Below are 15743 nucleotides of genomic sequence, written 5' to 3'. Positions count from 1 at the left end.
GTGTATATATACTACAGTTTCTTGTTCCATTTTCTGTTGATGGGCAACCTAGGCTGTTTCTATAGCTTAGCTAGTGCAGACTGTATAAGGTAAGTGACACTTCTGGGTGCTCAGATATCTGTATAGTATGCTGACTTTAATTCCAGGAATATACAAACAAGTGGTATAGATGGATCAATCTGTAGCTCCTTTTTTAGTTTTTTGAGACACATCCATAGTGATTTCCATAATGACTGTAATAATTTATAATCCCACCAACAGTATAAAAAAGTTCCTTTCCCCCAGCTCCCTCATCCCACATCCTCACCAAATTTATTCCTTTTTGTAGTCTTGATGCTAGTCGTTCTGACTGGGGTTAGATGGAAATTCATGATGGTTTAACTTGCCCTTCTCTAGTGGCTAAAGATGGTGATCATTTTTTCACATACTTGTTAGCCATTTATACTTTAAGAAATGTCTGTTCAATTCATTGGCCTATTTATTGAGTGGGCTATTTGTTTTTTGGTACTGATTTCTTGTCTTACTGAAAGCACATCTAAAATGACTGTCACTATTCTGCAACCTTAGACAGGTATTATTTGAAGAGTTATGCAATATCCAGCGCTTGACAAATCATGAGTGGGCCATTTTCCTACTGGCAGGGACCTACATCATATTTTTTTCATTGGGAACTATGAGGATTTATTAGTTTATTTGAAAGGTACCATAATTTTCATCAATCCCTCAGGCTAACTTGAATGGAAGAGATCTGATCTTAGCAGATTTTCAAGCTTAACCAATGAGGCTTATAAACATGTGCCCTATTTGCAGTTAAAATATACCTCTACTTTGAGAGTTATCTAACAAATATATTACCCCCAAAACTTCTGACATGGCTTAAAACTTAAGCAATAAAAGTTTATGTTCACAAGGTACAACATACATAGTGCTTAATAAATCACAGAGATACAAATTTTTCATGCGTGAACATGTGTCACCAAATTGTTGTCCTTGTGATTGTGGGATTCTACTATTTTTTATTGCCTTTTTGTGTGTTGGCATGTGAACATGTATATTTTTGTATGCATGTTCTATAGTCCTTGAAATAGTAATTATACTTTCAAATTAAAGAATCCAGGTAACTGGTAACAATTCACCAGTTACCCACGGATCCAAAGAAAAATGTAGATAGGAAGGTACAAAGTCTGACTTCACATCATTATAGGAAGACCTCCAGTGGGTGCTCTTCTAAGTCTTAGAAATCCACCCTACAGAGCTCATATATTTTCTTATCTTTGCCAGGATCTCTGAAGGAGAGCCCTAACTACAGAAATTTCAAGTTCCCTGGAAGCTTAAGATTCCAGTTTTTTACAATTGAATGAGAAAGTATGCTATAAACTTTAAAAATTATCATACAAGACTGAAATAATGTTATTTTAGTACTATCCACACGATTTCTTTTCATTTGTGAAGAATTAATCCAACCACAAGTTAGGGTACTGTGGAAGAATATGCAATGCATTACAGAAATCAATATAGTTATACTCTCTTAAAGCTTTGAATAAATACAAAGAAATCTGTGGGATTTAGGAAGAATATTAGAAAGCTTTACACCATATGTTAACAGAGATAATCTGTAGCTGATGAACTTAGAAGTCAATTTTATTTCTGCTTCACCAATATTTTCAGTAATGATTAAGACAAGCCTTTAACCAAGCAAATAAACATTAAAACTCATTTTAGTAAATATAAAAAATAACCGTAAAAGTGAAAAGACAATAAAAAAAGAGAAAATTCAAACTTAAACAAGATTAGAAGAACGTCTAAGCATGGCGGGACATGGGGAGAGGAAGGGGAAGTAGAGAATGAACTGGAGCTGAAGGAGGAAATTCCCTATTGGTGCTTGGGAAAGGGGTGGAGCTGCAACTGTAGACTTAAGAGCTGAATAACAGCTCTAGGGGAATAAAAGCCTGATATAACAGGCAGAAAGCAGAAGGCAGAATAGGTACACTGGCAAAGAACTACAGGGAACAATAAGGGGAGCAGTAGCTAGAAAAAGGCTGAAAGCCCCAGAGCAACAGAAACAAAGTCCAGGATGTTCAGCCTGCTCTGGTCCCACCTGCCAATAGTCTGGCTAATGCTGAGTCAGTTCCTCCGAGAAAGCTCCACTCAGTGGATAAATGATGAAAAGAAGAAGTTATGTGGCAATGAATTTGATGAGGCCCTCGTAATCGCCTGCTTGGAAGCTGATAACAGAATCTCCAAAATCCAGGTGGACCAGCTAGAAGAATCTGGATCGCTCACAAGTAAGAGCCCCCTCAAGCTGCCTTTCTGTGCTTCCCATCTATGGGCCTCAGGGTGAACAACGTGAACACAGGCAGACTGGCACAACACCACTGGAGACCACACTGGCCGCAGGTCCCAAGCCTACTCTCTGCTGTGGCTGGTGCCTGACAGTTGAGCTTTTCCTTTGTAACTTGCTTATATACAAAGCATCTCACTGGGAATCTCACAAGAGCGAGGCAAAAAGGAGGCAAGAGAGGCACTTGGTTGGTTCCCTTCCTTCCCAGAATGCAGAATAACACAGCAGATGGCAGGCAGAAGCCACAGAGGAGACAGGACCCCCTAAGACCTGCAATAGGTAGAGTATATCCCTGGGTTTCTTTAGAAAATGGGCAGTCATACAGCAGGCCGCTGCTTCCAGAAACCTGGAAGGGGTATCGCCAACTGACAGGAAAGGAAGCAGTCAGGTGGTGGATGAGTTATCATGCTTGTTTGTGCACCAAAGAGCAAGGAACAGCATGCTGAGTCCCCTGTTGGGGCCACAGAATGGGTGACTGGAAGGGTCTTAAATTGAATGACTCTTCCTTATCAAAAAGCTGGTTTGTGGTCTCTTCCACGGAGAACATATTTCTTTTTCTTTTTTTCTTTTTTTAATGCAACCTAAGGAAATTAGGTGTTGTAGCTCAGGGATGGAAGAGAAAGGAAAGTCTTTGAGTGACTAAAGAGAACATTGAAGGGACCGGAGTGAAGGCAAATTTGCTCTTTAGACCATCATAGCTGAAAATCTGATTAATGCTTTCAAGCTTTTGAAGGTATCTGTCTTTTTAAAGTGTAATCTTAATGAAACTTAAAGAACTGGAATCCCAGTTCTAGAAGAGTTTTTAAACTTTTTTAAGTCACCGAGTATTCTTAAACTACAAGCTACCTTAGAACTAGCAAGGGTAGCTTCCAAGATAGAGGCTATTCTGTTCAGTCTAGTGGATCATGTTAAAGTCTATAAAACCAAGATAAGTTACCAATCAGTTTTCCATTAATAAAAATGACACAGGTTCTGCATTAATAATGTGTGAATTCGGAACTACATTTTGTAAGCTCTATGCAAACCCTACATTAAACCATTAACTTACCGCCCTGAAAAGTGATGTTGCATAGTAAATGTATTTCCATTTTATATGAATTATAGCATGATTTCAAAGTTATTTCTTTATTTGACACTGTGGTCAAAGTTTGATCTATTTTACTAGAAAATAAAGAAAGAATACAATAAGAAATTTTCCAATGGAAACTGAAGAGCATATTATACTATTATTTTGGTTTAAATTTCACCCTTTTGGAAGTAAATAACTTAAAATGATCATAAAGCCTGAGAAATGTTGATAAATTTAATAATAAAAATAGAAAATACTTATGGATATCTAAAGTTAATATCTGGTATAGATATGAATATGCATGTATACAGAGTTAGGCAGATATACAAATATATGGATCTTTCTATTGGAAAATTTGAGATTATAAATTTCCTGCTGCAGTGCAGGGATTATTTAAACTGAAAATTATCAATCAAAATAGTGTAAGAGAAAGTCAAAAGTAAATATTTAGACGGTGATGGGAAAAATTCACAGAGGGGACAGAGAAGTAACCATACTGTTGTGATTTTGTAGCATCTGAAGGTGACCAATTTAAGTCACCTACATTGTTTATATGTTAAGAATTTTGCTGGTTCTGTTGTTTAACTATCTTGAGGCAAGGTTATATTTTGGAGGAGGCAAAATTTTAATTTTTCAGGTTCCCTTTGACATGATTTTTTCCTTATTTTTCACTTTTTTAACATAACAGAAACAGTATCATCCTCCATTGACGAAGATGCAGGAACCTTTGGTATGATGTCAGAATCCATTCCTAATATGCCAAAGGACATGATGTATGAAGGACAGACACCATTCTGGAAGGACCCCCTTTTCCAGGCAAAGAGAAGTCTACTTAATATCATTGAAAAATGTTGCGATGAAGGTTGTGACAGAAAATCTCTTCTTGAAGCATGCAGATAGAGTGATTCGGACTTCTCACCTAGCTTCATGTGTATTCTCCAAGCACATTCAATGATGCTCAGTTCAGTGGCCACTGATTATTTTTAGAACATGAGAAATTCTCATTAGTATTGCATTTTTATTTGTTCTATAATAAGTTTTTCATGATTGTACTTTCTCTAAAAAATTCTTTTTCTGCTGAAATCACTTTATCTTTCTCACTAATAGTATAGTTATACTAATTGTTCAATTTTGTTAACTTTATAATATTAAAACCTTTGTCTCTTTAACTAACCTAATACTTTTAAATACCAGATACATATAAAAGTGATTACATTTTTATGACCTTGTCAACATAGGCCATATGGAATTTTTTACTTTCATTGAATTGGGTTTGGGCAAGGGCTGTACTGAAATATTATTTGGAAAAATTCTGAATAAAAAATAAGTAAATTTGAATTTTGGGGCCTAAATGAACCAACGGTTTTTCAAATAAGGTTGCTTCTATTCTTCTAAGAGAGTCAATAAATGGTTTTAAGTGATGTTAGCATATAGGTTACTGAATAAATAACTCAATAATGTATCTTAGAAGGATTAAATTTGATAAAGGAAAGTATTCAGATTTGCCATTTTAGGATTTACAGAACATTTATGTAAGCAAGATACATTGTGAAATTACATGAATATTTATCACAGTGGTAAATCAGCATGATATCATCTTAAAATTGTATCAATTCCTTTAATCTCTATACCCAGACATTCCTAGCCAGCATTTATAGAGTAGGTACATTTATAACAATTTAGTCTCCTCCATCAAATTCTGAAAACACAGTTATAGGAGATGAACCCAGCAGTTCCTATATCTTAAATCTCTACACATGGTTCATCATAACCAAGCCACTGAGGTTTATCATATCCTCCCTGAAGTTTTCTATTCATTGAAAAAGAAGAAACAAAATATAACTATTCAGGGAGAAAGCCAAGATGCTTCCAACATGCTTCCATAATGGAACCTTTGCTGCTTATTATAACTCATTTACATATAGCACACTGACCAGTGTTGATTCCAGAACTCCATTCTCTCTAAGGTTTCTTTTCCATCCCCCTAGTTCTCACCTCATACTTAACTAATAATGCTGAGGTCATTCACTATCACCTAGTGACTCAATTACTTTCATGTTCATCAGAATACATTACTCCATTTTTCTTTCTGATTTATATGAAAGAAATGATACCCAAAAAAATCAACCCTCTACCTAACCAAGCTTCTTGTGATCTATATTTTTCTTCTCTCCAGCTGACTGATTATGTTCAACATATATGAAGAATCTGAAAGAATGGTCTCTGGTGTGTAAGAAATAACCATTTTTTTTTCTTTTAACAAATGAACAGAAATCCAAATTCTGCTGTGGGGAAATCAGCATCAGACATTATTCCCATTTAAGGTATACACTAAACCTGGGTCTTAGCACCCTCCCACCAAGACCTTGGACTCCACTGCCCTCAATGGCTACCACTGCAACTCACTGTAATTCTCTGTTTGCCAAGAACGTTATCTTTTCTTTGGACATGACACTCTTTCATCTTAGTCTTCAATTCTCCTAGTCAGTGTGGCTACTGAGCAATGTACAGCAAAACTTTCCTCTCTTTCTCTAGCTTTGATACTGCCAAAGATATCTGCATAACCTTTCCCCTATCATCAGGCATTTACCAAAAAACAAATGGCAAGTGTAGGTGTAAGCATATCCTGCTTATAACTCTTCAAAAGCCCACCGGGTACACCAGGTCCAGGTTGCCTGCTTGAAGGTGATATAGCAAGTGAGTACAAGGTTGCCTGCTTGAAGGTGATATAGCAAGTGAGGCATTCACAAGAGACCAAAAGAGCAGGAAAAAGAAAAGCTTTATTGAGTTGGCTGATGGACAGTCTCTAATCAGGAACCAGAGAAGATGTCCACCCTGATCTGGGTCTTACCTTCTGTTTAAGTACATTTTTAGGTTTCCATGGTAACCATTACCTCATTTTGGGGAATTTTACAAGAATGTCACATAATGGTTATAAGGTTTACCTTTCCCAGAAGTTAACCAGTGTATTTTAACTTTTAGCCTACTTTCCAATTTATCCTGTTTGTTCTGACCCCATTTTATCACTCTACTCTCCTTCAAGTAGGTTGATCACTAACCACGGGGAGGGGGTGAAAAGTGGGGTTGTCTTGGTTACTTTTTTTCTCCTTGCTGAGACAAAATACCCAACGCCCAAAATTAAGGAAGGAAAGGTTTATTTAGCTCACAGTTTGTGGAGGTTTCAGTCCATACTCGGCTGGTTCCAAGGCAGGGTGGCACATGGCAGAGGGCAATGGTTCATGGAGGCGGAAGACAGCAAAAGTAACAAGAGCACAAGGGAGGGGTGGCAGAGAGGAGAAAGGCTCTTTCCCTCCCTTACACTGTAAGCTCACTACCCCCACCCAGAGGGTGTGTAGCACTCACATAATCTCCATGCCCTCGGCTTGCACAGGCTCAGGATGAATACAAAGTAAGCACCCTGGCTTCCTGCTGAGTCACACAGTTAACCTTCTAAACTTCTCAAATTGACACAATGAACAGCATCCCAGAAGGGTAAGGGTTAGTCCTTTTCACCCCAAATGCAGAACTGCTGAGTCGCTTAGCCAAACCCCTAGATTCCCCAAGTTGACACAATATATCAACCGTTACAGGGGTCAACCGTAGCTTAAATGAACTTAAGTGACTTCCTTTAATATGGAGTTAAAAAAAAAGAAAACGGAGTCTCTCTTGCCCTATCAGAGGGAACTGGAAAGTGGGGATAGAAGTCAGAGTACCAAAATACAGTGATAATACCTCAGGGTAGCATCTAGAGAAAATATCCTAAAATACAGACCTGCTAATCTTCTTGACTGTTTTCACCGGGATTTTCTTCTGGTTTTCTAATTTGTTTTTCCTAAATAAGCAACCTACCGCCACAAATCTTTTCCTAGCAAAATGTTAAGGTATCTCCCTAAAAATCCCCTCTTATTCCTTCTGGAGTTTACTGCAAACCCTACTCTGACTCTGGGACATGACTTCTACTACCCAAATGCTGTGACGACCCTTAGTTCTAGTCCTCTTTTACTCCTCTGACATTTCACTTGTTTTTGCTAATAGATTTTATGTATTTATAAAAATTTTTACATTAAAAATTCCATAGAAGCAACCCAAATGTCCACCCACCAAGGATTGGATAAGAAAATTGTGGTACTTTTATATAATGGAATATTACTCAGCTATAAAGAAAGATAAACTTGAGGGCTTTATAGGTAAATGGTCATAACTAGAGACCATACTCATAAGTGAAATAAATCAGACCTGCATGTGCAAGCACTGCATTGTTTCACTAGTGCAAAACCCGAAAGAGTTCATTTAAACTAGGAAGTGTGATAGACATTATGAAATGAAAGAAAATGCACAAAAGTAAAGGGCAACTGGGATGGGGGAAAAGAGAAGGGAAAGAAGGATAAACGTTGTATGTATGTATATACAGGATAGTTAACATAGTTGTTCTACTGTCTTCTATTTCTTTGCTGAAAGAAACTGTCAATGAGTTCTTGATTGATCAGTACTGTATGTCTCTGTTTTCATGAGAAACCACTTTGAAGATATCAATATGTAATACAACAAGCATTGTTAATTTCCTACCACTGTGTTTGTAACTCTGTATTGTCTGTACTGTTCTTTTGCTATTTTGTAAAAGGTTGTCTGTTAATGTTTTCCTCCTTTTATTTTTAAAATAAAAAAAAATTCCATAGAGATGACTAGGTAAGAAATACAATTAAATTAGTCCTAAAATCTTTTTAATAGGGTCTTTGGGAAATAGCAAGATGATGGTTTCCCAACTTTGCATCACACCAAAATCAACTGGGAATCTTTGCAAGTACCAAAGCGTGGGTCCTGACTTGTTTCTGAATGTGATATAGACCAGGAGAGGTTTTAGAAACCCGCATGTGATTCTTATGTGCTACAACATTGAAGAACCACTGAGCTAAGGAAATAATTCAGGTTGCCACTGGGGCCATTTACAATTGGCACCAATCATCCTACTGAGGAAGATTCTAGAATATATGTGACTGGGTTGTATTGCAGTTAGTTTTTTCCAGTCAAAAAGTATAGTTTCTAAATCCTGTGGTAACATGACAGTCTAAATATGCCTGTGAATTTACTGGAAGAATGTTTTAAAAGTCCTCCATAATCAGTCATAGGCAGATCTCTTGATTTTTCCTCTACCTATGGTAGAAAGAATGTACATCATTCAATTTTGTGTACTACAAAGAAATGATTAGGCTACTCACTTAGGAAAGGGTTATTTAACTGACAGTTTTGGAGATTCAAAGTACAAAATCAGGTGGCCCCCTTGCTTTGACCTCCAGTGAATGTGGTAAATGGCAGTATGTCATGGCAGGTGCTTGTGTGTGAACAAGCCAGAAAGAAAGCAGGATGAGGCTCATACTTTTTATAATAATGTTCTCTAGTGAACTAAAAAGAAAACTACCAAAGGAATCCCATAAAAAAAATACCTCATACCTTCTGTGACCTAGGGCCTCCCACTAACCTCCATCTTCCAAAAGGTTCCACCACTTCCCAATAGCACCAAACTGTAACCAACTCTTTAATTACAAAGGACTGTGTGGGGCACGTATCACGTTCAAATCATGGCAGGATGCAAGAGTTGGAGGAATAACTTACTCTAGTTCAATATCATAACCACAGGTGTTCAAAAGGACTCAGAGAGTAGTTGTATTGGGAGGAATTGAGCATGATTTCCATGGAATACCTCAGACAGACATCTCAGCCTCTTTTCCTCTGGAGTTCTAATACAGAATCCACCCTGCCTCTTGTTCTCCAAACTTCTAATCCATAATGATTTCTGTATTCATTTTTTCACTCACAAAGAGGGCAGCAGATTCCTTCCTCAAAGAGATAACTCACCCGACAGTTGGTGAGTTATCCTCTTGGCCTCCCTTTTTCTCCTGTAACACAGGATCTTTAATCATAGAGGCTCCTCCGACATCCCTAGTTCTACTAACCTGGGCACTCAGTACATTTTCACTCTGTAGCCCCAGTCTACTGTTTCACCTTCCTTTTACCCCCAACAGACTGCAAATACCTCAATGCTAGGTGGAATTTCCTTTAGTAGCATATGTTGAACAGCTGTTGTGTATCTGTAAATGATCCCCACAGTCAACTCACAGATCACAGTCTAACATGGAACATTAACAGGTAAAAAGACAAATAAATGCTATACTGTTAGTACAGCATCACTGACAACAAAACAAACCCAAAGAAATAGCACTTATTTAACGCTGACATGAAAAGGAAGAAGTATAAAAGAAGCACTGTAAGAGAAGGAAGCCTGCAAAATCTCCCTGGTGGAAGTAATGTTTGATCTACACTATGAAAGGTATTTAAGGAGATGAATGGGTAAACTGGGTGTAGGGAAAAGCACAGAGAAGAGAACAAAGCACAATATGATGGAACTGTCCAGATTCAGTAGGATAGGAAAGCAAGATGTTGAAAGCATGACGGGGAATTGGCAAGATGTTGCAAGAGATGGAGACGGGGATGGAATCTTAAATCATCCAGTTCAAACTAGGAATGGAGTTTAAATTTTATCCTGAAGTACTGGGGTACCATTCATGATCATGATTTGTCTCTCATAAAGAAAACTGGAGGACAGGAGAATCTTGGGACTGTACAGAAAGAAACCTCAGGACTCTAAGAATATACTGCACTATCTGAAATAAATCCCTTGGCTTCCCCAAGCTATTCTACACTGTTGAAAATAAGGAAGACATGGTATGCTTTGTAGTTTGACATTAATAATGATCAGTCAACGATACATTTTTTGGCAGGACAGGGAATTCTACTTGTTCATTCAGCAAACAATGATTCAGTTCCTCTTACATCACATGTAGTGTTCTGGGTCCTTAGTTTTCATGAGTGACAAAACAAAGACAATGCTCACATGGAGCTTCTTAGCCACATGACTGTTTCTCAGCTTTCCTTTGTCAATGCACTCGGTACATAACTCTCATTATTATAAAGCAAGATGTGAGGAAAGAAAGTATCAGAGAAAGGTCTATAATCTTATATGACATGTAAGGGTTTTTTTGGTTTTGATTTTGTTTGGTTTTGCAGACAATAGTGTATGTTGAACCAAGGATCTTAAACAAATTAAGCAAGGACTCTACCAGTGAGCTACATCACCAGCCTGGAATATAAAGTTTTAAATTCCTTACCCAAAAAATGTCTAAAGCTTTACTTCCAGAGGATTTTTACAGGTTGAAATTTCCCTTTATTCACTGTTTCATCATTCTGTGTAAGTCAGCATGAACATGAAAGTGAAAAGCAAACAGCTTAGAGTGGTTCTAAGTCCCCGTGTTAATTTCCTAAGGATAATGCAACCAAGAAGCTACACTGGGCAGCTTAAAGCAAGAAAAACAGGTTATTTTATTGCTCTGGATGCTCAAAGTTGAAATACAGTGTTTGAGGGACATTTCTCTCCTTTTCCTAACTTCTGACGGACATGCGCGATTTGTTAGATGCAGCCACAGCTCTTTAGTATTGTTCCCCTTGACACGCTAGGTATTCTGATCTTCATTGCCACCATGAATCTTACCGAATTATAGCACCAACCCTATTGAACATAAGCCTCATCTATCCAACTTGTACGACCTCATTTTAACTACTTACATCTGCAAAGACCTCACATCTATAAATGTTTCATTCTGTGATATAAGGGTTTTATAATCTGAGTATCTATTTAAGGACACAATTCAACCCATAACATCTTGAGGTAAAACCAAGCGAGCAGCACAGGATGGTTCAAAGAACACACTCACGACCTCTTCCATCTCTTACTATCTGCAAAACTAAAAGGGGAGAAAAGAAAAAGCCACCATTATGTTCAAGACATACTACCTCACTGTTTTGTCAACTACAGCTTTGTAGAAAGTTTTGAAATCAGGAAGCTGTATCCTTCAACTTTGTTATCTCTGTCAAGACTCTTGGCTATTTGGGGAGTCTTAACATTCCACATTCGTATTAGAGAGGGTTTTCTGTTTAAAAAAACATTTTGCACAAAATCCTTTGGGATTCTGGTAACGATGACACTGACTCTGTAGACTGCTTTGAATAGTACTGACGTCCTAACAATATTAAGTCTGCCAGCTGAGGAAAACTGCATGAGCATGGCAAAAAGTTTTTCCCTTAATTTATGTCTCCTTTAGTATCTTTTAGCAATGAATGTTTTGTAGGTTTCTCCTTAAATATATTCCAAAGTTTTAAATTATTTTAGATTGTATTGAGAATAGCACTGTTCTCTTAATTTTTGGGGAGGGATATTTACCGGCAATCAATTTTTGCATGATGTTTTCTATCACTTTATGAAAACAGTCTACTAGTACTAACATTTTTTTTCAATTCTTTAGGTTTTTCTACACATAAGTTCCTATCATCTGCAGGCAGAGAATATTTTATATCTTCCTTCCCAATTTTCATGCCTTTCCCCCCTCTTTTTCTTACCTAATTCTTCTAGGTAGAACTTACAGTAATATGCTGAATGGATGTCGTTAAAGGGGGCATTTTTTATTTGATCCTGATCTGAGGATGTATAGGCTTTTGGTCCTTCAGCACTAAGAGTGACATTAACTGAGAATTTTTATATCTGAGATAAATTAAGCTCACATTTATTCATTTCTCATGAAAGTTTTAGGCACACTTTATTAGGATTTTAACTAGCTATTCTATAAGTGAATTTGCTGTTCTTTCCTATGTCACATCTGATATCTTTCCAACTACCTCCTATCTTCTATGTAGTCCTATTTCTGTATGTGACTGCCAACTGCAAAGCACCCACATCCAGTCCATGTGACTGAGGGACTTTGAGAAAATTTTTAAATAAATTTTAAATTGGGGGTAATGTAGATTCATACAGGTGAAGGTGAAAAACACTGTGGCAAGATCCTGTTTCACCCCGTCCTCAACAGTAACACCTAGGAAAACCATAGTACATGATAACTTCGGTACTGACACTGATATAATCAAAATAGAATTTCTCCAGCTCTATCTCTACCTCTATATACTTCAGCTCCTGATTCTCACATTACACTGTCCAGTCATGGTACCAAGAAGAGTTGAAGACCTTGGTGCATTGTGTAGTAAATACCCTAGGGAATGCATTCACTTTTGGCGAATTTCCCTGCACCCAGGAAGAGAGACAAACATTGTGTTGGAGGGGATCCTGCAGACTGAAGGTGACACAACAGGAGGCACTGAACACTATAGGCCCTGACAGTCTTGATACTTTGGTGCTAAAATCCCAGGGTTTAAGACACAGTTTAAGGGGGACTCCTGTTAAAAATAGTGTCTCCAGATAAATTTCTCACCCAATGGAAGAACTTAATGTCTGTGTATTTGCTAAAAATACTAAAATAGGACTTTTTGTTTATGAGAGATACGGTTTATAAATACATTATAAACAGAAGCAATCTCATACAAAGTATTTTATTATTTCAAGGTATACAGTTGAGTCCCTCAAAAACATGAAACATCCCTATTTTGAATCAAGTTCATTTGGCCATAAAAATCCAAACGCTTAACCTGCTTACTTGCAGTAATATATTAATAAGGCAAAGTATGTCCATTTTGAGTTAAGTAAAAACTTCCAAGGCTTGTGGTTATATCTTTACATGGTCTTAATTGACACTTTCAGGCCTTTTTATTTAGCCTGACATTAGGAGGATATCACAGTGAGTCATTGTGTTATCATGATAAAGACTTCATTATCATTTTAAGGTAAGTAAGATTTAGAGCAGTTGATGTCATTATACCAGCATCATTATTATTTGGGGGTGGTAGGTGGAATGAACTCAGGGCCTCATCCTTACCAGGCAGATCTTTTTTTTTTTTAAAAGACGTGAAGACTTCTTTAGTAAAAAGGATTAACTGTTGACACAAAGAATAGCCTTAGGGAGACTGTTTCAGAAAAATGAAAAAACATTGATAATTTCCCATAATTTTAATAATCAGTGGTGAGTGATTTAGACAACAGTGGAGGTATATTCAAGATTAGAAATGAAGATTGCACAATGGATTAATAATTACAAATTAACATCTTAGTTTGCTGGACACAATTAAATTTACAACAAAGTCTGACAAACACAGTAAATAACATTGCCCGGTCTTTTGGATGGTTTAGTGTCCTCAATAATGACTGCTCATCAGAAAACATTGCTTTCAGCTCCTGTGGCGGTTCAGGAATGAATTTCACCAAAATATTTAAGGCTTCTGAATCTCTGTGGGTGAACAATCCTGGGAATTCTATTATGTTTTTTAAAAAGTGAGAAAAGAAAAGATGTGAAAATATATTCATTTCAAGAAAAGCAGGGTAAGTTTTAATGGTTTTCATATTGAAAAGCAAAAGCATTTACTCAGTACAATGAAATATAAAAATAATCCTTAACTACATCCCTCCTACTGTGGGTCTTTTGACAGCTTTACTTCCTGCCCAGCTACCCTGTTTTTATTCATTCTTCTTGACATGTCTGTTTCTTATTCCCTTAGCTTTCCTTCCCCCTGGTGAGATTCCCAAAGAGGTGCTTTCAATAAAATCAACTCACAGAGGACAAGTCCAAACTTTTCAGCAGTACTCCTGCACTGTGGGAGCCAGTAACAGGCAATGACATCTTTAACAGTACTTCCAGGGCGGACTTTCAGATTCCCCTGCAGCTGGAGAGCCATTAATGATCAACGTAGAATAGCAAGGGAGTAGGCAGGAGCTCTTACCTGACAGTCCTCGTGGCTGCACTGCCAATCCATCCACAGGAGTTGGGTCCACTGCTTGTATTCTCATGCATCTTCTCTCAAGTCGATCCACCAGTGGGTTGTTACATATCAGATAACGCAGCTTATCCACCAGACCTGCAGTGGTCTCACCGGGCAACTGACTCAGCAACAGCCAGATCCCTAGCAGGTAGGTTACGAACATGCAGGTCATCTTGGACCTGGTAGCTTGTGCCCTGGGCTTTTCAGCCTCACTCTGGGGACTGCTGTTGCTGTTGTCCACACACCTGTGCCTGTGTGACCACCTCAGGCCTCTTTCCCTACTTGGTTTAATCAGGCTTTTATATCCCCTGGAATATCACTTAGCTATTAAACCAGTGGTCTCAGATCCACCCCTTCCACGCCCATTTCCACTGAATTTACCTTCTCAGTTCTAGTTCACTCTCCCCAACTTGCCTCACACATTCTGTGCCTCTTTATCCTCTCAAGGTTGTTTTCCTCTGTGCTGTTTAAACAATCTGAATTGCCTTCTTTCCTTTTCAATTTCTTTCTTCCTCTACACTAGTTTTATGCTTACTGAAACACAGCACTTGCAACCTTTTTGGTGTTTGTTTTCTAACCTCAAAAACACAGCATTGGGATTGTAGGAAGTGTAGTTACACAAAATAAATATAACTGACTTGTAAAGCCACTACTAGAGTTTATCTCAAATTTTCCCACTGACTGCCTCACATTTGTTTCTATTTCTTCTTCAAAGTACTAAAAGGTTCTAATGAGACTGCTATAGTGCTTGGTATATTTATCCATGCTATTGAGATGAACAGATAGAGTTATCTTCATAAACCATGGAAAACTAATGGTGGTTAAAACAAGTTCTGTGCAAAGTAGGAAAATTCTCAGTAACATCACCTTATGCTCATACAGTGATGTCTAAAATTTACAGTGTATTTTTTCATTCATTCTTATATTTCCATTCAGTCTTTTTCTTTTTTTTGTTTTTTTTCCGGTACCGGGAATCAAACTCACAGCCTTGTGCTTGCCAGGCAGGCACTGTGCCGCTGAGCTAAATTCCCAGCCCCTTTCCATTCAGTCTTATTAGGAAACTCAAGATCGCTGTTTACACTTGTCCTCCAGAGATCCTGATGAGGATGAGAAAAAACACAAGCTTCTAGCATTGCTGGTAATTCCTGGAAGAGCAACAAGGTAGGTCTTACAGTGGCAGGAAGTCAGATTCTATTATTTTCTACTAGTTTCCTTCTTCTGATTCCTCTGAACAATTAGTTATCTTTGGTTTTTTGTTTGCTTGTTTGTTTGGTTTATTAATTACATGAGTATTTTAGTTTCAGGCTGTAGTCTCTAGAGACTAGAGAATATATGAATATATATACACACATGAAGAAAGGTTTATTTTTGCTCAGTTTCAGAGTCTTCAATTCATGGTTGGCCTGCTCCGTTGCTTTTAGGCCTAAGGAAAGGCAAAAACATCATGGCAGAAGGGCTTGGTCAAGGAAAGCTGTTCACCTCATGGCAGCCATAAAGCAGTATGTGAAAGTTTGTCCTGAAGGGGTCAAGGACAAGATATAGTTCCCAAGGTCACAGCCCCCATGATTTGCTCCCTTCCACTAG

General features: G+C 37.7%; 2 protein-coding genes across 2 annotated transcripts; one reads left to right on the top strand and one right to left on the bottom strand.

Annotated features, from left to right (window-relative positions):
* The first annotated feature begins 1974 nt into the window (after positions 1-1974).
* On the top strand, positions 1975-4376 carry LOC102010725 (early placenta insulin-like peptide). The gene is made up of 2 exons (XM_005388747.2): positions 1975-2285; positions 4099-4376. Exons 1-2 carry the CDS (start codon positions 2075-2077, stop codon positions 4308-4310), a joined length of 423 nt encoding a protein of 140 aa, XP_005388804.1. The 5' UTR covers positions 1975-2074; the 3' UTR covers positions 4311-4376.
* Positions 4377-12825: 8449 nt separating this feature from the next.
* Insl4 (insulin-like 4 (placenta)) lies at positions 12826-15117 on the bottom strand. Its single transcript, XM_005388657.2, has 2 exons — positions 14121-15117; positions 12826-13655 (listed from the first exon to the last, which is right to left on the bottom strand). The coding sequence occupies exons 1-2, from the start codon at positions 14329-14331 to the stop codon at positions 13429-13431; spliced, it is 438 nt and encodes a 145-aa protein (XP_005388714.1). The 5' UTR covers positions 14332-15117; the 3' UTR covers positions 12826-13428.
* Between the last annotated feature and the right edge of the window lie 626 nt (positions 15118-15743).

This window comes from Chinchilla lanigera, unplaced genomic scaffold (genome assembly GCF_000276665.1).
Source record: "Chinchilla lanigera isolate Chin_1 unplaced genomic scaffold, ChiLan1.0 scaffold00033, whole genome shotgun sequence".
NCBI lineage: Eukaryota > Metazoa > Chordata > Mammalia > Rodentia > Chinchillidae > Chinchilla > Chinchilla lanigera.
Note: the sequence above shows the minus strand (reverse complement) of the source record. Positions and strands in the feature narration are given on the sequence as shown.